This window comes from Schistosoma mansoni, chromosome W, assembly GCF_000237925.1.
Source record: "Schistosoma mansoni strain Puerto Rico chromosome W, complete genome".
Lineage (NCBI taxonomy): Eukaryota > Metazoa > Platyhelminthes > Trematoda > Strigeidida > Schistosomatidae > Schistosoma > Schistosoma mansoni.
Window position 1 is genome coordinate 15,836,936 of NC_031502.1, and position 23,399 is coordinate 15,860,334.

At 37.5% G+C, this 23,399-nt stretch overlaps 1 protein-coding gene across 1 annotated transcript; it reads left to right on the forward strand.

The window, feature by feature from the left end:
• Positions 1-1,530: 1,530 nt before the first annotated feature.
• Positions 1,531-21,670, forward strand: Smp_142180 (putative poly(ADP-ribose) glycohydrolase; the record flags this gene model as incomplete). The annotated part of the gene is made up of 12 exons (XM_018788737.1): positions 1,531-1,533; positions 5,673-5,756; positions 5,793-5,909; positions 5,940-6,023; positions 6,139-6,309; positions 8,017-8,219; positions 8,736-8,949; positions 17,276-17,511; positions 18,659-18,767; positions 19,729-19,837; positions 20,156-20,284; positions 21,579-21,670. The coding sequence occupies 12 exons, from the start codon at positions 1,531-1,533 to the stop codon at positions 21,668-21,670; spliced, it is 1,551 nt and encodes a 516-aa protein (XP_018654250.1).
• Between the last annotated feature and the right edge of the window lie 1,729 nt (positions 21,671-23,399).

The following is a 23,399-nucleotide window of genomic DNA, read 5'->3' on the forward strand; positions in this document are numbered from 1 at the left end:
AACAATGCTGAGGCCTAAAATGCTAAATATTCTAGGGAGTTATTAGCCAATGTGGTTAATAATTGAGCTCTGGTCAACTCCCAAGGACCTCTTTCTCTGAAAAGCATTTTATCAATGTCTAATGACGTCACATACTACGAAACACATCAATCTATGTGCAGCAAAATTAAAAGTAACTCATTACAAACTATAGGCGAACTTAGACCTTATATTCTTAACATTATGGACGTAAAATGTGAATTCAAAACTGTATTTACTTTAGGATTGGCATTTGGATAGTAGGAGAGTGATCTTTGTCACGGTAATATATTACTGTTTTTAATTTTGTCCTAAAACCAGAGATAGAAGACAAATTAGTTAATGATGGTCAACAGCATGTTTCTTGTTTATGACAAAGAAACGATTACTTATATCTGGTTCCTAAATGGCCTAGGGTTGGTGAAAATATATTTTCCAGGACAAAACAAGTTTGATATGACAGCCTATAAAAATACTTTCTCTGAATGCAAATTATCTCTGACAGCACCTAATGTCATCCAGTGCATGTTTCTCAAAGGTAGTCATTACTTGCAGACGTTCGAAGTTTTTTGCTGCTAGGCCTAACACCATAGTTACAGCAAATGGAAAACCTGGGTTCATCGCACAAATTGTAGGGGCGAGCAGGATTAGGTTTCGGCCATACACTAACCCTTGAGATTTGTTCACTGGCCCGTTTCTTTCGAGTACTATAGGTGGATGTAAATGTTCTGTAGTTGGCCTCGCGTGTAAGTGGATTACTTTGGCAGATATACTTTGTGTGTCTCAATCCTGACAATATTACAAGATTATTGGCCCCATTTTGCTTTAATTTTCCTAGACATGGTGACATCACGTCTCAAGGCTTTTAACGTGAGGAATATTTTAATTCAGTAGGTCTGCACCTTGGTTACTGCTTTGATATCAATGCCTAGAAAGTTGTTAAGAATGTCGTGCAGTTGTTGTGCGCAATATTTTAAAAGTTACTAGACCCTTTGCACTGTCCTGTAGCATCAATCCAAGCAGTACGTCTTCACCAACGAGAATGAACGGAAGTAAGTTTCAGTCATCCCAGCTAATGACTGCTAAACAAGCTATTCTTTGTCTATAGGGGTGATAGTGCACTGACATATTCTGGATAACACAAATCCAGATGATCACTTGTTCTTGCACAGTACTATATCGTTGTAGTCAGTCTTCACCAATTAAAACTAATTGCTTTCAGATGACTACCAAATAGAGGAGGGACCAAAGGTATCATTTACTGAAGTACTCGATCACAATACCACTAACGCACACAAAGAAAACATGTTGACGTTTCAAACTAAAAAACGGGAAAATGAATTGATAAACGTACGCAATAAATTGATTTTCAGGGCTATTGAACGAAAAATGAGAGACTACTTGTGCACCATAAGACTTTTAACTAACCCTTAAGATGAGGTTATGCATTGCCCTGTCTAATTAAGGCTCTGGAAAACTGCTGTTTGGTTATCTTAAGAAGCAACAATCTAAATGGTAAGTAGATGCATATTACGCACTAATACGAAGATGTACTAAATATGTCCTTAAGGCAATAAGTTATCCGAACAATTTTAACTTAAGGTAGCTGCAGTATATACTGTAAGCTTGTCAAATGTGGCAGCACACAAACCTGTCCTTAGTATCTATACCCGTCAGCAATGCCAGTCTTTTGTCCCAAATATGAAAAGAAGCAATTAGTGACTATCAGATACTTAATTAGAACACTGATAATGCAAAACGTACATTCAATTACACGTCATCATGAAACATGTCCATATAATCCGGCTTCCCCGATGGTTGCTTGAGTATCTATATCCGAGGCAGACATACATTTTTTGACAACAACAATCCCCTGTAACAGCAAGTTATTCTGGAGTCAGCAGTTGGACGGCATTGGTAACAGGACGAGTCACAGAAAAACGGGATGCTTACTTTGTACGTGGACGCCATGAGTACATTTCATCCGCAACAATCAGTATTATGTTATTCTTAAATGCTGAAAAACTTTCAAGGCATTTTTGAAGTCGTCCTATATCAAGAACCTTTGAGATAAGATCGTCTGCTGAGAAGTATCGGTTAGGTCGGTCAAAATACTTTCAAAAGCATCAAACGCAGCATTACTACTGAATAAATGGACAGAAAATTACGACTATCACAAGAGGACCGACTTTAGCTAGATCACCACCGAAAATCTAAAAAGTACTGGAAGGCCGTTTTGCATTGGTATGGGACATTTAACTACTGCTCATCCATGACCATGCATCCGGAAAACTAACCTAAGGCCTGATTACTTCGTATTTGTTGTGTTGAATACTGACCTCCTCCTAGACAAATAGGATAAGCTACTTGAAACTGAGTTTTCTTCAACGACAAAGGCATACGACACTAGGTTTTATTCAGCTGAAGACAGACAAAAACATACAATATACGTGACTATCTGTCATTTTTACGTTTTGTGAGATATACAGGTATCCTGAATGCACATATACTACTAAGTCAAGCTAACCAACAAACACCTCACCAAGTTGCTGCGCCTCAATATGAAGTGACCGCCATGAGGAAATCCGTTCAAGGACGCTTAAGTGAAAAAGACGGTAATTTCAGTTCCAAGCTAGCTTTTATCCTTCTCAGGAAAAACTCCATGCTGTAAGTTCGTATGGGTTCACCGTGATCGGTAGTTAAGGGTGGGTTTCCGTTTATTTAGTCACTCAGGCGTCGATATTTTGAGAAAATTTGTATTATGCATTTAATTAGATGTGTGACTTTGCTACGCTCCAATTTTTCTTTCAGCATGACTAAGTGCGCTACACTTGACACATTCGAAGTATGATGGGGTGCTATTTTATGTAGACTCCTTAACAAGCTTTTAACGAAGTCTTCTAGACTTGCGGAGGGTTGAGGCACAAGTATTTTGAGCCACCAGATATCGAAGTCTCGTATCATCAGTACTCAGTAATTTGAATCTCTCTTGAATTCATTTTCCTTTACAGAGAAAGGTGTGAACTTCCTTAATGAACAACGGCGTGGAGTGTATAGTACTCCTTGGTGTGGTCGAATGAATATGCGATGCAGTAGATTCTATGTATAAATTTCTGCATGCATTTCGAGCCGTCTCAAAGGAGGACTCTGGTTCTATCGTCCAATCTACTGAGAATGCTGAGTGTATAATTCCTTGTATATTTGCCTTTCGAATGTTTGACCTGTGTTGGACTGCCACATTGTTGTTGACAACGATATGGAAATCAAGGAATAAGACTGCAAGGTCACTTACCTAAGGGTGACATACAATCGAGATTTGTGATATCATCCTTATAATGGTTTAATATGAGATCTGGTAACGACGATTCAAAGTCTGAGTCGTATGCAGTGGTTTCTTTCACGTGTTGCACTAGGCCACATGTAATAACCGCATCAACTAGCCTTTGACAGGAAGAATTTTTTGACGACTCAGTTCTCAGATTTTTTCAGTTCACCGTAGATGCATTAAAGTCTCCTAAGGTCAAACATTGACCACCTGATGACAGAGTGTCGGAACCATCAGGCAAGACTTCACTCACCTTAAAGTTCGAACTGTGGTAGACCAAACCAATCAGCAGCTCTTGTCCTTTGCATTTCAAGAGGCAACTAATTCCCACGTCCCATTTTTGTGGGATGTTATCAATAACGGTAAATGGGATAGTATTCCTAATGACTAGATCTACCCTGGATTTTGTTGGCTGTTACCAATGTGAGAATTTCAAAACCAAGTTCCCTACCGTCTACAGACTTAGTCAGCCAAGTTTCTGTGACAGCGACTATGTCCGGCTTGGAAGAGTCTGTCCGTAAACCTAGATCCGATAGGCAAGCTACAGGTATTTGAGTAACATATCTGAAAACCACTTAAATGGCTTCATGATGCGCCCAAATAGGCTTCGTCATCATTCTCTGTCGGAGCCTCACCACCCGTAAAGTAGCAATTTTAGTGTCTTTCTCGTCGGCAAATAATCTTAGTTTTAATTACTTTTCAGCTTCACGTCTTTTCATACGGTCCACTAGCAGTACGTCGTTAAGGGCGAAACCCCCTGATTGTATTGTTAGGTCCTTTTTATTGGAAGATTTAAATACCACTTTTATTAGCTTGGTTTGATTGTTTTTCGAGTCTGTTTGGCGTAGAAAATTTCACACTTTCTCTGTAAGTCACCAAAAACGACAAAGACCGAAAAACGCCATCTATTATGAACTACCGCGTTTTAAACAATAATTCCCGCTTCATTTTGGTTGACTGCCAGGTACAAGGTCGAAATCGCATACGAGAGTGGGGTTTTCCATCACACTTTTAATCCGTGCCTTTAGTTTGTGGGTTTAAATGTTTGTTTCCAGACTGTTTGTAACTGTAGTTCTAAAGGGTTGTAATGAGTTTCATTTCGATCATTGATTATAATAATAAATTTTGACAGCTTTTTAAGAAGAAAATATATATTTAAAGCAAAACAAATGTTTTTTGCGCACTTCGTATGTGTTTACAGTTTTTTCGTCTTTCCTGTCCGTTTATTTCATGGAAATAGTAATACTTGTCGCAGTTATCGATAGATGGTCTGTACACATTAATTCCGGTGGTGGGTTAAAGTCATCGTGTGGGAAGTCGTTCACAGCCACACTCCAAGTGCAGTATTGGCATACCACCTGGGTTTCATCCCAGTCCTATTTCATAAAGACATTTGACAGCGTCTTCTGTTTGTGCATAGTGCTATGAAATCAGCAAGGTATGGTCAAATACACGAAACTCAAGTCCGAAATTGGTTTACAAGTTAGCAATATTATGTTATGTCATATTGTCTTCGGATATTTGTGTATGTTGCCGTCTCGATTATTCCTAATGGGGCGGGACTATAAATTATGGATGATCTTTGTAACAGCGACACGGTAAAGTAGAAGCGACCTTTGATTGAAGCTTATTGATTGATTATTTGATTGGATCAATACCTTTAACTGGGCAGTTGCAGCTAATTAGAAGCTAATTGAGCAGACAATTTATACACCACACAGGGGTATTTAATCCAACAGCAATTCCAGTCGACTACACTTTGAGCGACATTAAAGTAGACTTGAGATACTACGACTATTTAAAAGAGTCTAATTATGGTTATTAATCAATGTGAGAAATAAGGTTAGGAATAACAGCTAATGTTAGGGTTCTCATCGTGAATTGACGTCAGCCATATGGTTTAGCTACGTAGATAAATGATTTCTATGTTTGTTATCCAAAATCTCATTTGTTCTCCCTTAAATTATATTCCTGGGGACCATTAAACGTGAAGAAAATACATTAAAATCAATCTGGCCCTTCCAAAAAAGTGGATGGAAAGCAAAGAAGTACTTTGTCTATCGGTTGTAAGTCCATCGTATGTCCTCAAGATCCTTTCTATTCAGATTTCCACACGCTCCTCTACACAACCCCAGGCACACAAAACATCTGGGCTAAATAACGTCTAACAACAGCGTCAGTAAGTGATACTTGTTCAAGTCATAGATATCCTGTCATAACTCTCCGATTTCTACAAGACCAAAGGTTCTTTGGATGATCGAGTCGTCAAAATGTGTTCATTATTTCAAAGTAAATTCTTGAAATTTGTTTTTTTTATCACTTATCCTAGGGAGATCCTTTAGAGGAGCTGACTTTGTCGTCACCATGTTTACCCCCTCTACAACCTTCACGAACACACAAAGTGTTCTTTCGTGTAAGCTGTTTGTTTTTTAACTTGATAACATTTCAGTGTGACAGTAACCCTGTAAAGCCACCTGTACCATATCCTGACGACTACCAGGATAAGTGGAACGGATTGTTTGTTCGTATGCCATGTTCTCCCGAAAGTGTTTATCCAGTTTATGAAGTAAGATTGTTCATTGGGCTTATGTTTTAGGGTGGTGCTAATAGCCTTATTTCTAGGTGGGTTGTGATTGAAAAGGCATTGAGAAATAAGATAAAATCTTCTGACGAGTTAAAGGTAAAAAATTTAGTTTATTATAATTTTAACAATGTCGTCATTCACGTAATCAGATTTGCTATTTGTATGGTATACAAGAGAAATGATTAGGTCACATATTCTTAATTTATTCTAGGAAGCTATTCTCTCCTACAACTATCGTTTCAAATCCTACTGGAATTTTAAAACGTTAGAACAATTATGTATGCTGAATCTGATCCCCGATGGTGGAAACGATAATTTCTTCGGTAACACTCTTTCTGGAATTTGCTCGTTAGCACTAAATTTGCCTATTTTTGTTACAAAAGTAATTAGCTGTTTTTTAATGGTTTATAACTTACTCTTGAAAATTAAAATGTCTTTGATAGTTTCCTTTCTGAAAAGATGGGACTAGATTGATTGATACTTTGTAGAAATATTCTTAGATAGATTTGGTCTTGGTCAAAGGTGGCACCAGTGCTTGAAGTCATTAACTTCTAGTCTTAAGCATGTTGGTAGATCCAGACTACTTGGTTGGGGTCCGCGTGACTATCGTAACCAATGGTTAGAGACTCTAGGTGACATGGCTCAGAATCGATCACAATGGCGTAGGTGTATACACTCTTTGTCTTCCCTTAAACTGAGATTAAAATTGCTTTATATCGTTCCTTCTACCAACTGGTTCTTTCTTCCTGTACTATATCCTTATATGCAATATTTTTTTATATATTATCACCATTGAATTAACTTTTATTATGTATTTATTTGAACACAAATATTGGTAGAAGGGGGCACCAGATACATATGCGCCACACAAATCTCATTTGATTTGTGTGAGGGTTGTGATACCTCCCGGGTGCCCAAACCGAAGCGGGTGGTTTTCTTAGGGGGCCACACCCGGAGCCTTCGACTTAAAGATCTGATCCACAAGGCAGTGGAGCATCGTAAGGAGATGCAGTCCCATGGTAGCCGATGACCAACGATTGACTCATACGCCATTTGTTCCCTCAGGATACTGGAGCCCATTTGCACCATTGGTTTGGAATCAGGGTTTTCCAACTCCCCTAGGTAGACTCTCCGTGTCTACCGACCAGGTTAAAGCACCGGACATTCGCTTTTCGTCCTCTCAATTTCGTGAACAACACCCCCGCCACAAGAAGGCAGTGAGCAGGACTTCCTTGGCAGTGGCTGTACACGCGTGGCCATGTAAGAGCATTTCGAGAGGGAGAGCGTACTCTCCCCACTCTCAGCCGTACCAGGGCATTTGGGGGTTCATTGAATTAACTACTATGAATTTTGTATTCATCTTGTTGCGCTAATGGAGTATGGCAACCTGGACCGATGAATATATGTGCCTGGCCCTACGTTGTAGCTGACCGACAGAGGTTTGATGTGTTTTATTTCTGCAATAACGGCTACCAGTTGTTAGTCACTCAACTGGAATCTCTGGTTTTGACATGTTTTAGGACTGCCAATGTGGTAAACATATTTAACTTGGGGTTTGGTGTGATCATGCTCCGGTTCGAGTTCCATCACTTACCATAGTCAGATAAAACACTGGTCTCGAGTATCGCATTATCGGCATGTTAAAAAGTTTTGAACTATTCTCATATTTTTCTAAGGCTTGGCGAATCCCCTTTTCATTGAGCCAATATTTCATGTATTTCTTAGTGTATTCACTACTAACCGTTCACGTTTGAAGTACTCGGGTAAATTTTCGGTTAGAAATCCCAAGTGTAGGTCATGTGCTTGCTTTTTTTGACCTTCAAATCTATTAGCACGTTCAAGCTGGGGAAAAACGAGATGCGGCTGATTCCCAGTTTTGCTCCCAAGTGCCCTTGTACTGTTGAGAGTGGGGAGAGTCCGCTCTCCCCCTTGAAATGCTCACATGGCCACGCGTATACAGCCACTTCCAGGGGAGTTCTGCTCACTGCCTTCTCACGGCGGTGTTGCTTTCATACTTTTGTCTTTTTGTCAGTAGTTCTCACTATTTATTGGACGTTGTTTGATTATCATTTCTACTTCTTCACTTTAGCCTATTCCTTTACTGTCATGCCGAAAAGAATGCTCACTTACTTTAAGTCAACTCCAGATAGCCAGTCTTTTGGCAAATGCTTTGTTTTGTACATTTCCTAGACGTAATTGTCACAGTCAAGATGCAGAATATGTTAATTTCCCTCAAATCAATTTCTCTCACTTACTATCAGCGAAATCCGACAGTAAATATAATACAAGCCGGTGAGTTTATCCATTGTACTAAATTCTGGGTCATCTTCACCATTTACTGTATCTGCTTTTCATGAGACCAGTTGAAAGTCACAAAAGTAATTAGCAAGCTATAATAGAAATACGGTTCTCAATGCTATTTTATAAGAAAATCTAACTGAAATTACGATGCATATAGAAAACCTAAAATAGGACACTGCAAAGTCCCTTGATTGCTTTCATTTTTGTAACTATATTCTTGTTGGTTATCATTATACTACTTGTGGTACACTAGCGGATACTTGGAAAAGACCTTAAAGTCTTCGTGTGAAATATATTCATATATATACTAACGTTTTTCTTATTGTTATTCCCACTTCCATTCGACCTTGTTTATTTGAGATGTAATTACGTTCGTGTTCGTGTTCTGATTTGAGGACTTGTCTAGTGAAGTGTCCAAAGAATACTAAGTAATGAATGACTGAACTGTAATAAGAGTTCATAACAATACTGAATACTACTTCCGATTATATTGTGGTTTAATTTTAGGATACTTCATGTCAAAATTGAGAAGCTACGTTGCATCTTACACTATTTCCATCGTGTTCTTCAAAAGTTCCCTACGGGATCAGTTACATTTACAAGACGCTGTCTAGGTAATTTGGCACCAGATTGGTCGAAGAGCAAGTTAACATTTGACCAGTTGCGTTTACATGTCAATGCCACAGGATCAATTACTGATGCTGGTCCAAACACCTTACAAGTTTGTTATGTCGTTTATTAAATCTATTTTGTATTGAGTGTAATCTTGTACCGTTTTTTACGCAATGTATCTTATGTTGCCACTTAGATCCTTACCGTAGTTGCTACCTTGACGTAGTGGTCGGGTTTGCCTATCGTGATGACCCAACCGGGCTATATTGGCTGGAACATAAGTTCCTGTAGGTCCTACCATCCCAGGCAGGTCGATTAGAGAACGGTAAGACTAAAAACAGCAACTCAAGGTCTGAGGGCGAAGTCTTACTGCATACTGTAGAGGGGTGTGACATCAGTAAGGTTTTTCCCTCGGACACCCAGCAGCTACAGCGATGCTGCTGGTTAGAAAAGGGGGTTAAGAAAGGTCGACCCTAAAAATGTCACACCTCACGGATTCCCGTCTCCGGCAGTAAGGCCCTTTAAAGAACAGAGCTAACACGTCAAAAACCTCCCACTGAAAGGCCGTGCGCAATCGACCTCAAGCAGTTGTCCCTTGGGCTCTGCGGTCACGCTCTCAAGTCGTTAAAACCAACAATAATCTAACTTCTTTTTCAGGTTCCTCAAGAAATACCCTTCCACGGTGTGGGCAACCGGGAAGTGAGATCAGCCATCATACTCGTAAAAACACATAAGACCAAGTTGGTCACATTCAAATCCTTCCTACACCTAATATCTCTCTTATCTCCGCGACTAACCACTCTCACTTCCCTTTATCACTTCGCACCGCTAGGGCAAACGATTCGAGTACGCGGAACGTTATCCCTGGTCTCCTAAAACCACGATCTGAATTACGTGTAGGGGCTTCTAACGTCCGAACACTGCCGAATAGGACAACAGGCTTTCTTATTTCGGACTTTAGAATCTCGCACCATCGATGTGTGCTGCGTCTCCGAAACGCGCATACAGAATCCGACTAGCGTCATTCATTTGACCTCACCATGTCAAAATAAAGAACCAACTCGATTCACGCTTCGTGTATCTTGAAGCCCTGATGCTGCTCTCCGTGGTCTCGCTGGCGTAGGTATAGCATTGAGTCCTAAGGCGGAACTAGCTCTCTTAGACTGGATCCCAGTAAACGGTCACTTGTGCGCTTTCCGACTAAACGGAACAGTAAGGACTCGGAAAAACAGGAACACTCGTCGTTGTCTCTTCGTCATCTCTGCCTACTCTCCCAATGACTGCAGCTCAGATGATGTAAAAGATGAGTTTTACAGAAAGCTTTCCAACCTTTTCCGAAAAGCTAGGCGCTCTGATGAAGTAATAGTGGCAGGTGACTTTAATGCTCAATTAGGTAAACTAAGCGAAAGGGAAAGACACCTGGGTGGATCTTATGGTGTCGTGGCTAAAAGAACAGATAATGGCGACCGTCTATTGCAGCTATGCTCAGATAACCACCGGTTTCTTGCAAATACTAACTTTAAGCATAAGGAAAAACATCTGTTGACATGGCGACCCCCGAATTCGTTCAAACGTTGGACCCAACTAGATCACATCGCTATCAGCCAACAATGGAGGGGCTCGGTAGAAGACTGTCGCTCATTCTGGAGCACATATTTAGGTTCAGATCATGCTCTAGTGCGAGCACATATCTGTCTGCGTCTTACTTGACGTAGGAAAGACGCTGCAAGGAAGACTCTTAGGGTTCTACTTAATGATAGGCAAGCCAAGAATATATTTCAGGAACAACTAGAAAACAGTTAGGCAGCCATGTAAGTGATGCCCACTCCGAGGCAGAGTGGAATGACATCCGAGAAGCTGTGGAAACAGCAGTGATATCTGCTAGTACGGTGAACCATAAGGTTAGGGAAAAGCACTGGATCTCAGCAACATCTACCGCATTGACAGATGCTCGAAAACTCATCCCATCTGGCTCTGAATATAACGAAGAGCGGAGTCAACTTAACGTAGGCTAACAAGAAGCCTACGCAATAATCGTGAACAGTAGTGGGTAGCGAAAGTATGAGAGATGGAAAAGGCAGCGGCAATAGGCAACAGCAGACAACTGTTCAGACTTACCAAGGAAACCGGTACGTACAAAGTTCTACGTTGTGACTGACTGACTGCCACTTAGATTGATCACTGTGAATTTTTTTCATACAATCATCTTGCAGCCGTTGTTTATATAAAATCTATGTTTGTGACTTGTGAATTTCAATACAGATATCTAAATGGCGCCGAAATCAAGCGTCTTTGTATACGATTAATAATGTACTAAACTCCTAACCTGTTCCATTTCTATGAAGTAAATATCGTGTTTCCGTTTTGTCACTAGAGTTTCTGTTTCATCATACGTGGTTGTTTCCACTAATTTGCCTCATCAACTAAGTTTTTATTTATTTAATTGTTTGAACACATAAACATTGGTACAAGGGTGCACCAAATACATATGCGCCACACAATAACAATGAGGTTGTGAAAAAATAGAGAATGCTAAGTGCGTATAATAAAAAATAAGAACAACGATAAACATAAATTAGTGTATGAGAGCAAAGTAATAGTCATAACAGGAGAAACAGTTCGGTTAGGAAAAATACAACTAGAAAGAATTCTTTCAGTTCGAGAGGTTACGTTCACTTTCATGAAGAAAGTAAAAGAGTTACAGCAAGATCGCCACTGGCTTCCATTCTGAGCCATATCTGATAACATTTCTAGCCACTATGTTGCACCATCTCTAAGACCCCAACCAGTAATCCGTGAAAGACCAACAGAAGCCAGTCCTATACATCCTTCTTCCATATCACGACACCATATCATACATGCACTGACCACCTCTCCGCCTTTTCCAACCAGTCCCAGCATCGGCAAACAATGTACGACGTGGAATTCGCTGGGAGGACATTCGTAAGACATGTTCAAGCCACCGAAGTCGATGTTTCAAGATAGTGACACCAATAGAAGTATAGTTGCTGTGCCCGAACACGCGATGCCAGACTTCTGCATTACTAACATAGTGTTGTCACTGGATGTCAGCAATCCTTCGGAAACAACAATGATCAAACACAGGGAGTCGTCTAACATCCTCAACTCGGAGAGACCATGTCTCATAAGCATACAGCCAAACTGCTCTCACCGATGCGTTATAGCTCCTACCTTTTTTAGCCAGACTAACATCCCGAAGGCGCCGAAGATGGTTCAGATTGGCATAAGCCGCTTTCCGGAAAACTTCACCCATCGTCCAGGACGTCAGTAGATTTTATTGGTTTGCATCCTGTCATCTTTACAGATTGTTTCATTCACACCAGACCTTTTGGTGTCAATGACTCGACTAAGTTGAATGAGCTTCCGATAGTTACCGGGAGCATCTGCTGTTTCTAACTCGTTAACACTCTCCAACCACCAGGCTTCTCGGTCCATACGCAATCTTTGCCCGATTTCATTACGTAACAGTCGTTGTTTATGGTTAAACTCGCGGTCACCCAAAATAGACCGATGTGCGTCGACGGGTTGTAAGAAACCTGTTGAAACTCAGTACTTAGAAGCGGGATATTTCGCGAAGCCGCCAGAGATTTTACTCACCATTTTCATGGCGTCATGCACATGTAGCCAATGTTCATCTACACTTTACGGTGAGCTGACATCTAGCCTTGAACCCAGTTTGGTTTGATATTTAGGTGCAACAGAATCTGCAACCAATTTGCTGACATCGACCCATTTGGAGCGATGAGTTTGTTGGCCACTGAAACATAAGGTAAGGTTAACACAAACAAGGGCATGATCAGAGTCTAGATAGGTACTCCAAAAGGAGTGGCAGTCTTGTACACAATCACGCCAGCGGTAACTGATCGCGATGTGATAAGTCGAAGTTCAGGCTTAAGATGCTGAGGGAGGACGCGGGGTAGCATGTCTGCGACGACTGTGCCGGTTGTTAGTGCTAGCCAGAAACAGGTGGTTTGAGCAGTTTCAATAGATGGTCACAGTTATGTGACCTGCGACCAACAAGTCCTCATTGGCCACCTAAACGACTCTTCTGTGCTTAGACGCCCGACCTGAGAATTCAAGTTTCCAATTAGTACTACTATATTTGCCTCCAAATGCCCTGGTACGGCCGAGAGTGGGGAGAGTCTGCTCCCCCTCTCGAAATGCTCTCATATGGCCACGCGAATATATAGCCTCTGCCAGGGAAGTCCTACTCACTGCCTTCTCGTGGCACCGGTGTTGTTTACGAAATTGAGAGGACGAAAAGCGAATGTCCGGCGCTTTAACCGGATTGGCGGATGTGGAGGATTCACCTAGGGGAGTTGGAAAACCCTGATTCCAAACCAATGGTGCACATGGGCTCCAGGATCGTGAAGGAACGAATGGCGCATGAACCAACTGTTGGTCACCGGCTACCATGGGACTGCATCTCCTTACGATGCTCCACTGCCTTGTGGACTAGACCTTTAGGTCAAAGGCTCCGGGTGTGGCCCCCTAACAAAACCACCTGCTTCAGTCTGGGCACCTGGGCAGTATCACAGCCCTCACACAAATCGAATGAGATTTGTGAGGCGCATATTTATCTGGTGCTTTTTTGTACCAATATTTATGTGTTTAAGTAAATAAATAAAACTAAAACTACTATATTTGTCAAACGCACTCTCTGTAGAAAAACATTTAACTGGTGGGGTAACTCATCCGGGCTGTAAATTATCGGAGCGTAGGCGGAAATGACGAAAAGACATCTCACACCGACTTCTTCGCACTTTGATGGAGCCTTTTAATCTAACAACACAAAACCGACCAGAAAGGGGGATCCAATCGAACAGTGTTTCTTCGGCTCTAGAGCTTAGTGTTACGTCAGCGCCAGCAAAACCAGACGAAGATGCCACAGGGTCTCCAGATAAACGCACGTGAAACAAGCTTTTCGAAATGACAGATGGAGAGCGAATTTGTAGTACTTCACTAAGGTATTAAATACGGGTCTCGGATAGACAACAGACATCGGTGTCAAGACTTTGTGAAGACATAGACAACCGTGTCTGTTATCCTATTTACACTAATATGCGAATGTTGAATGAGGCCAGTTTAAATGATAAACGGGGTTTCAGAAAGACTGTTTTAGTATTCGTAGTCGGCGGTGGCATTTAACTTTCGACCAGTCAGTGACCTGAGATCGTTTGGATAGGAAAGGGTTTCTATCGTATGCAAAAAATAAGGATAAAAAGAAGTAGATAAGTACGTGGTATAAAAGAAATAAAGACGAATGTTATCAAATGATTGTGAATATGATTTGTCTGAGGGAGAGTTAAAACAAGAGTAATATTTTTTAGTAGTTTTCACCATTTGGTTTGTGTGTGGGCTGGAATACTGCCCGGATGACCAAACTGAAGCATGCAGAGCTGACCCTCCTTACCCTCGACCGTACTAGGGCATTTAGGGGATAAATAAACCATTCAGAGGACTAAGACTTCTTTGTAAAATAATTATGTGAACCGTATTCACCACACAAATTAATGAATACATGATGTGGTCATTAATAATTAGTATAGATAGAATATTTCGAGTAGAGATTAGGTCTTGAATACTCTAGGTCGATTTACATGACCACTGATCCATGATTTATCCGTCTAACTGAATGAAATATATAAGAACTGTCGTCTAAATTAGAGCGAATAGTTTCACAGTATTTGAGCGCCGAGTTGATGTAAGACATTAAATAGGAATAATATATATTTGTAAAATCTCAGCGAATGAATTTGTAGTAAATCCAACGTTTCGCCTGGCAATCTGGTCCAAGCTTTTTCAAGGAATTATAATCAAACATCAAAATTATCGAATATAAATAGGTACATGGTTCTTCGTTTCATTGTACACTGAATAGGTCATCCAATCAACGTTAACAATGTCTAAACTAGGTATGTGTATTAGTGTGTAAGAGATGTGTGATGTGAAATGATAAGCGTTAATATAACATATTGTATAGAGAACGTAAGTGGTGAGAGGAGAAATTACATTCACACTATATGTTGTCTCTTATCGGTGAATTTATAAGGAAACATACAATTTGTAATATATGATATGAATCATATCTGTCACAGCATGTATAAAATGAAGATAATTAAACAAAAATAAAAATAAAAGAGTGTAATTTTGAAATTGTATGTATGTGTCATTTTTTAATGTTCCAGTTAATTGTTTAACAAATTCCGATAAGACAACTGATTAGAATCATTGAAAGCAATTGTTGTCATTTAGATAATACGAAATAGATAAAAAACGTTAAGGAGTTCAGGTTTTTACTTATTAATGATTAGCTGCCATGGCACTGCTAATTGTATTCCATCCCTCCTATTAATATTGTTTGGATTAGCCCAAATGTATAGGGTTTCAGCTGTTTGCCTTTCCTTGTAAGAATTGAAATCTTTTTGGAGGATTTTTGTGTGAACGAAATCAATTGTATGACCCGATTCTATCGAGTGTAATGCTATCGCTGATTTGTTCTCCAGTTTCCTTACATCATCTGAGGATTTAGGAATGTGTTTCAAACATTGTTTGTGTTCCTTCACCCTCACATTCAGTTGTCTTGATGTTTCACCTACATACGTTGCATTACAGTCACTACATCTGATTTCATATGATTACAAGAGCTCAAAAACTTGTCACTGAACCAAACGATATGAAAAAGGAAATAAATTTAATTACATCTACCCTAATGATGAACAATTATCCGAAAGATTTTATTAAAAGAATAATTAAGGATGAAAGAAAAGACGGTATGGATAATACAAAAAGATTACAGAAAAAGGAATGGGTTAACACAGTGGTGATCTCATATCGGAAAGGTGTTTCAGAAGATATTAGAAGAATCTTAAATAATCAAAATATAAGAGTATTTTTTCGAACAAACAATACCCTAAGATCAAAATTAGTAAGAATTAAAGATCCGATTCACAAAGAAGAACAACAAAATTGTGTCTATGAAATCAGATGTAGTGACTGTAATGCAACGTATATAGGTGAAACATCAAGACAACTGAGGAAAAGAGGAAGGCCAAAGAACACATTACGCCGCACATTCCTAAATCCTCAGATGATGTAAGGAAACTGGAGAACAAATCAGCGATAGCATTACACTCGATAGAATCGGGTCATACAATTGATTTCGTTCACACAAAAATCCTCCAAAAAGATTTCAATTCTTACAAGGAAAGGCAAACAGCTGAAACCCTATACATTTGGGCTAATCCAAACAATATTAATAGGAGGGATGGAATACAATTAGCAGTGCCATGGCAGCTAATCATTAATAAGTAAAAACCTGAACTCCTTAACGTTTTTTATCTATTTCGTATTATCTAAATGACAACAATTGCTTTCAATGATTCTAATCAGTTGTCTTATCGGAATTTGTTAAACAATTAACTGGAACATTAAAAAATGACACATACATACAATTTCAAAATTACACTCTTTTATTTTTATTTTTGTTTAATTATCTTCATTTTATACATGCTGTGACAGATATGATTCATATCATATATTACAAATTGTATGTTTCCTTATAAATTCACCGATAAGAGACAACATATAGTGTGAATGTAATTTCTCCTCTCACCACTTACGTTCTCTATACAATATGTTATATTAACGCTTATCATTTCACATCACACATCTCTTACACACTAATACACATACCTAGTTTAGACATTGTTAACGTTGATTGGATGACCTATTCAGTGTACAATGAAACGAAGAACCATGTACCTATTTATATTCGATAATTTTGATGTTTGATTATAATTCCTTGAAAAAGCTTGGACCAGATTGCCAGGCGAAACGTTGGATTTACTACAAATTCATTCGCTGAGATTTTACAAATATATATTATTCCTATTTAATGTCTGAATGAAATATAGTTATTTGAATCAAATAACTGATACAACAGAGAAATGTTTCCAGTTATGTAGTCGTACACCTTTGTGTAAAAGTCGTGTTATAATTCCTGTCCCTGCCGTTTATTGGATTTGGTTCCCTTAATTTTGGAGGAAAATGATCACTGTAGCAGTAAGTGAGGTGTTAGTGTACAGGTGTTTGGACAAGTTTCTGTTGAGTAAAACGTTGTTGTTGTTGTTGATATCATAAAAAGTTACCGACTCTGTTCCCATCTCGTATCTTTCACTTACAATTATTAATACTTATTTTCTGTTCAATATAATCAAATCATTTGATCTGACCGTCTGCATCAGTACAGATTTCTTTACGATCACTAACACATAAGTTCACTGCTGTCCAAACGACTATTGCTCATATCTTTTGTATTATAATGTTATTTTTAATATCCATCTATTTGGCACTGCTTTTCAAGGATTTATATTCAAAATATTAATAACTTTACAAATGTCCAAATGTTGTAGGTTGATTTCGCTAACAGTTATCTTGGTGGTGGTGTTTTAAATAGTGGATGTGTACAAGAAGAAATTATGTTCGCTTTACGACCAGAATTGTTGGTCAGTTGCTTATTTGTTGAGCGTCTGGGGTTTGATGAAACACTTATTATTGAAGGTGCTGAACAGTATTCCGTAGGTTCTGGCTATGCTGATGATTTCTGTTGGACTGGAGATTTTAATCATTCGGATAGTGGGATGAAACGGTAAGTTTCACATACATTCATAATACTGACCAACCGGATGTGATACTTGGGAGTTATTAAGAATATAAGATATTCGTCGGATTATTTCCCGTCTTCATACACGGTTAGTAAGTGGGTTACCATAAAAATGTTTGTTATTAGATTCCTAAAACATATTTTGGTCTTTCAGTTTAAGAGTTTGACAATCAAACAACGTTAGCTTTTGTCTATACATTCGGCCGTTAATTAAAAATGTAAGGTTTGGAAGATTAACTGTTATAATCACTAAACGTTCACTGACAAATAACTTCAGCATGCGTGTCTTCAAAGAGAATATAAAAAGTAGTGTCCTTGGTAAGATACAATTATTAACTTATAGTTAGATTTTCGTAAGCTTCTGTAGATGACAAACATTTAGTTTACCTTAGCATCCACTAACTGAGCATTCCTGAACCCTCTGAAATTCAGTTTAGAATCTTAGATTCTCTAGACGTTCGATGACTATTCATTATTTAGTTACGATAATCATTTGTAAAACACCTTTGAGTCATTATCTGAATGGGGATTTGTGGAGATTGTAGTAATTTTAATACTTGAATTCATGAATCGATCTAAGCTAGACCACCATTGAATCATATTTATTTTGTTCCACATTTTCAAACGATTCAAGTTCACTTGTTCTGGGTAAACACATTGGGGTTTATACGATTTGGCCGGTTAGTTAATGTCCTCACATTCAATCTACTTGGATTGTTACACGAATTACTTACCATTTTGGTAAGTTGTACTTTCACTTAAAACCCTTTGGTTAGCCTAATACGACATGCGTGATTATTCATTCTTTGTATATGATTAGGTTATCCAAAAATTAAAGTGCCTTCAGCACAGCTTAAAAGTTTTTAGTGATGGTGAGAAGTCCCATAATAGGATAGAAGAAAAAGCTATCTAATAGTCTTAATGGATATGTGATTTTCACTGTTATTGGCACAATTTCCCAACATACTGACCTACAATGTAGTTACATTTCTTTTCTGTCTAGCTTATATTATTAGACAGAAAACTGTAATTACAAAAGCGTACTTGCTCAGCTCAGTTCTTTTGAATAATAGTTTATTCACCAATATCGCTTATTAATACTATAAGCATAGTTCCTTTTGATTTCTACTAGCGATAAGTGGGGGAGATGGAATTATGCAGTAGTAGCAATGGATGCTACTAAGTACAGTAATCCTATGGAACAGTACAATGTCGAGGAAATGCTTAGAGAATTAAATAAGGTAATATTATGATTTTATCACCTTATTTAAAGTATATTTGATTTTATAATAATCTCGGTTGGATAATATTTCTTTACTTGTAATAACATTGCTTACCTAAAGAACGTAGTCTGTTTGATTTTAGAGCAATCTATTTACTTTTCTCCATAAAAGGGTTTAATAGTACACCATCACCTATCATCTGATAATAGGCTTGTATAGATTAGTATGTACTAACTATTTGATTATTTGATACACCATTGTTGTACTAGTAACTTTTTGTGGTTTGAATAAAATTCTAATCTATTTTTCGAAAAACTGATGTAATCAACTTAGGTGTTGTCTATTTTTTATTTCACTTTTCATCGTTTGGCGAATTATCCAGCCTTTTTTAGTATAAAACATATTAGTCAGTTAACTGGAGGATGTCTAATTGTTTCTATGGAGTGAACTATCAGTTACTTTCAGTGTATGCTGCAAATTGTATGTTTTCGAACTCAATTTTGAAGACAGTATGTTATGTTTTCTACTTACGTCAATAACGAATTCTCACACCACCACTATGGTATATACTAATTCTGATTGGTCGATGCAAATTTTCCTATCCCTAACGCTTCAACCAAAACACAAAATAGTCAACATAGGCACCTTGTATTGTTCCAGACTTAAAGACTCACATGGTTGTATACATCATTTACATGACCACAGCTTACCACAAATGAGAAATCTCGGCCTGTACAAAACTGAATCGTCTGTAGTACAACTTAAATGCAGGTTTACAGTTCGAAAAATTTAAAAATACCAAAAACCACTTATTTAATGAAATATGCATTAAAATGTGTACTGAATCACGGGAAGAGATTTTGCGAAGTTTTACCTTTTTCATTTATTCCCCCATATCTAGCACAATTTTTTCTTAGACAATAGAAAACTTTATATAGTTCTATTCCTTTGCATTCACTTCGTTATTTCACGTTTACAGGCATATTGTGGATTTACCGACGAGTTATTCCCTGAAAGAAAACTACCTCCAGTTGTAGCTACTGGGAATTGGGGATGTGGTGCTTTTAGAGGTGATATAGAATTGAAATGTACGTAAAAAATTCCTTTACACTTTCAAGTTAAGTTTCCCTGAAATTTTATGGATGTCATTTGTATCGAATTTGTTATTAAACAACTGCGTAGTCCCTTAACCCTAATCGTTTTAGTTAATGTATTTACCTTAGATTGCTAACTGCTTACCATGGAGCTATTCTTATTTACTGAGCTGTAAGTTTTAGTAAAACGCACCTTATACTCAAAGATGTGAAAAACATTCTTTTATATATATGATTTGGGTAACTGTGAATTTTTTGATAAAATACTCTCCACCTTAAATTATTTTCTCCATCGTGTGTTAAACGTTTCAGGTATACTTCAAATGATGGCATGCCTCCAAGCTAAAAAGTCACTGGCATATTTTACTTTTGGTGATAAAGAGTTTTGTGATAGAATTTATGCAATGTATACGTTGCTTTCTTCTGAAAAAGTAACTGTGGGTAAGGCGGAATTTTTTAAATGAACTATTCAATAGATTCTCGTTAATGTAGATGGTGATATCGAAGTAATTCTAATTGAATATCTTCGTGAATATATATAATGAAATAAAGTTATTCACATACCTCTTATTTATCCACCAGTTTAATTTTTCCTATGACTACCACTAAAAGCAATCATGTAAATAAATAATTATTATTTTCATTATAATCCATATAGTATTTCTTCATTGATTAGTTATTCAGACTAGGGACAATTCATGTTGAGTTCATTTCTATCCTTGTCCATTTTCAGAAACGCATAATTATTAAAGTTCCACAACATATACATATCCCTCATAGTTGCACCGATTACGTCAATCAAATAAGTATGTAACTAACCAAAGGTTATCCTTTGTCATTCAGTTTTAAATCTGTCGCGAGGTCAATCTCTTTCGTGACGACAATTGATTTGAAAATGTAGACAAACATTTATTAAGATTTACATAGGCAGAGATAAAGTTTCTTAAATTTTCTAAATGAAGTACTCTACAGTGTACAAACTAGGGTGCTTAAGTGTATTTTCTTTTTTAATTTAAACAACTGTCTTTATCTGGTTGGGTGATCACTATCTAAATCCTAATATAAAGTTACAACTTTTGAACAGTTCTCTCGTCCATTTTTTAGTTTGTTGTATACTAAAGTTGACCTTAATGAAGGTTTGAGGTGCAACTATTCCATAGATGTTTAGTGCCTGTGTAGTCTCTTGCTTCTAGTGAAATAATATTGTACAAATTCTGATAATGATTAAATTCAAAAACTACGTTTTACTCTGGATTTCATTCTATATTTTGCATATGAATCAGTTCATAATCAATGTCAAATTGAGTATATGAAAATATATCTTAATTTAGATTTTTATGGGAAATATTGTGGATATCTACTGTAATGTCACCATCACTAGGGATTGATACACTTGTATAAAATATGTAGAGATATCATGTATTGTACTATGGATTTAGAGAATTGATTGTACAGACATTGTTATTTAGAGTGAAATTAAAACCTAGTACTATATATACTATATAAAGGCATTTCTACTAAAATTCACATGTAGTAAGTGATGAATATCATTCATTTTCGAATTTTGTGCGAAACTCGAAAGTCAAATCCTATTTTAATGGGATCGTCCCCATATTATGGTAGCACTTTCAGACTGTTATGTTTACGATTATTATCTTAGTATAAAAGTACTTTTCCTCATCAATATTCTCTTTCGTTATCACAATTAATAATTTATTAATTTCACTTTTTATAGGACGATTATGGCAAATACTAATTGAGAATGCTGAACGTGACTTGATGAAAAATCAGTCTGTATTTGATCTCATTTCTCAAATATTGAAGTAAACGTTAATCCTTGATACATATGTAAAATGCCACTAATTTTTATGTCAAACCTCTTTTTTATTTACCTTTTCACGAATAAGGTAGCTACAGTTTCACTTTTTTCGTTTTGCAACTTGTACAAAATGCAAGGAAAAAATAAATAAATCAACTCCATAGTGATCTTTTTTTATCCGTAATTAGAAACGTATTTTACAAAACAAGAAGTCCATTTTTATCTTAATGATTAGTTTTTCAGGATGGGAGTACAACCTCTATTTAGACAGTCGTGTTTCTATTAATTAAGTATTCGACGTTTAGATTTTCTTATAAATGTACTTCCCATCCCGCTAAATAGGATAGATTAATCATATATGTTATAACTATTAATATATATTCCTTATTACGACCCAGCTATTCCTATTGCTTAGTATTCTTAGACACCAATACACTCGACAAGTCCCCAAATCAGAACACGGTTGGACAAGGAAGAAATTATATTCCAAATAACAGGAATAGATGAAGTAGAAAGCGCAATAAGAAATATGTTAGTATATTTATAGATTTTACATGAGAATATTCTAGAGTCTTCTCCAAGCAACGACTAGAGCTGATTGGATAAGAATTAGCCAATCAACGTGCAGCAACACCATCATGCATGAAACATGCTTTAATCCAATCCATGTCCCGCTAACAATATATTATCCATGTATAACCAGGGATATAATTATCCAGTTTTTAATGTTCAAAGGTAACATCTAATCTAATGGTTTTCAAGTACTTGTTTCTTTCCGTCCAACGTTAATATGTAATAAGTGTAGTCGTCACTCGTACTTGACTACTGATTACACTTCTAAAAAACACAGGTCATAAATGATTGTACGGCTGCGTCTTTCAGCAGCCTAATTGCTTCTGTTTGGTAACTGTCTTAACATGAGTTTTACGCGGTTACATCATAGTCATACAAGTTTGACCGTTTATTGAGAACACGATATCGATACCAACAAGAACGTGTTAACACAAAGGTATAGGTTCAGCAGAATTGTTCCCCAGTATGAATTAGTTTCTTATATCTAATGTGACCGAATATATCTATCTTCAAACCTTGAGGAATCACAGCTCACTGGTTGTACAAATCAATAACAGTAGATACTGCGTAGGTTACTGAAGAAAGGAGAAAATGTGTCATCACATAACAAACTATGATTGCTTAAGTTTTGTAAAATTGTAGGGTAAAATTTAACTGCTTACTATTATTTCGGTATGCTTAAATAGATATGGAAAGTGACACTACAAAAGATACGCTTTGAATTAACTTTGTGATCCCATGATTAGTACTAAATTGTTGTTTAAGGGAAGATCCTAATCATTTCATTACGCTAAACATTTTTACTAATTCTCCTAATGAAACTTAAATATCCACACCATTAGCATTAGAGTAGTCGTTAGAGCCATCAGTCTTCAAAATAGTGGGTTGCACGTCCTAACCTCGGTCGGTTCATATCACTAACCGTAACAAAAGTAGTTTGGCTTACACCTGCGTACAGAAAGTTGTGCTTGCTGGATGGATAACCTTAATGCTTTCCCCTTGATTTACCAAAAAATGGAAAGGTAAGACTCAACATTTTTATTATTTTATTCTTGAACTGCGATACGTTGATATGTGTTTAATTGGGACTGGATTAATTTTAGACATACTTGTAATTTTAACGAATTTGTCACCAGATTTCACATGGTAGTCTGTTGGTTCTAG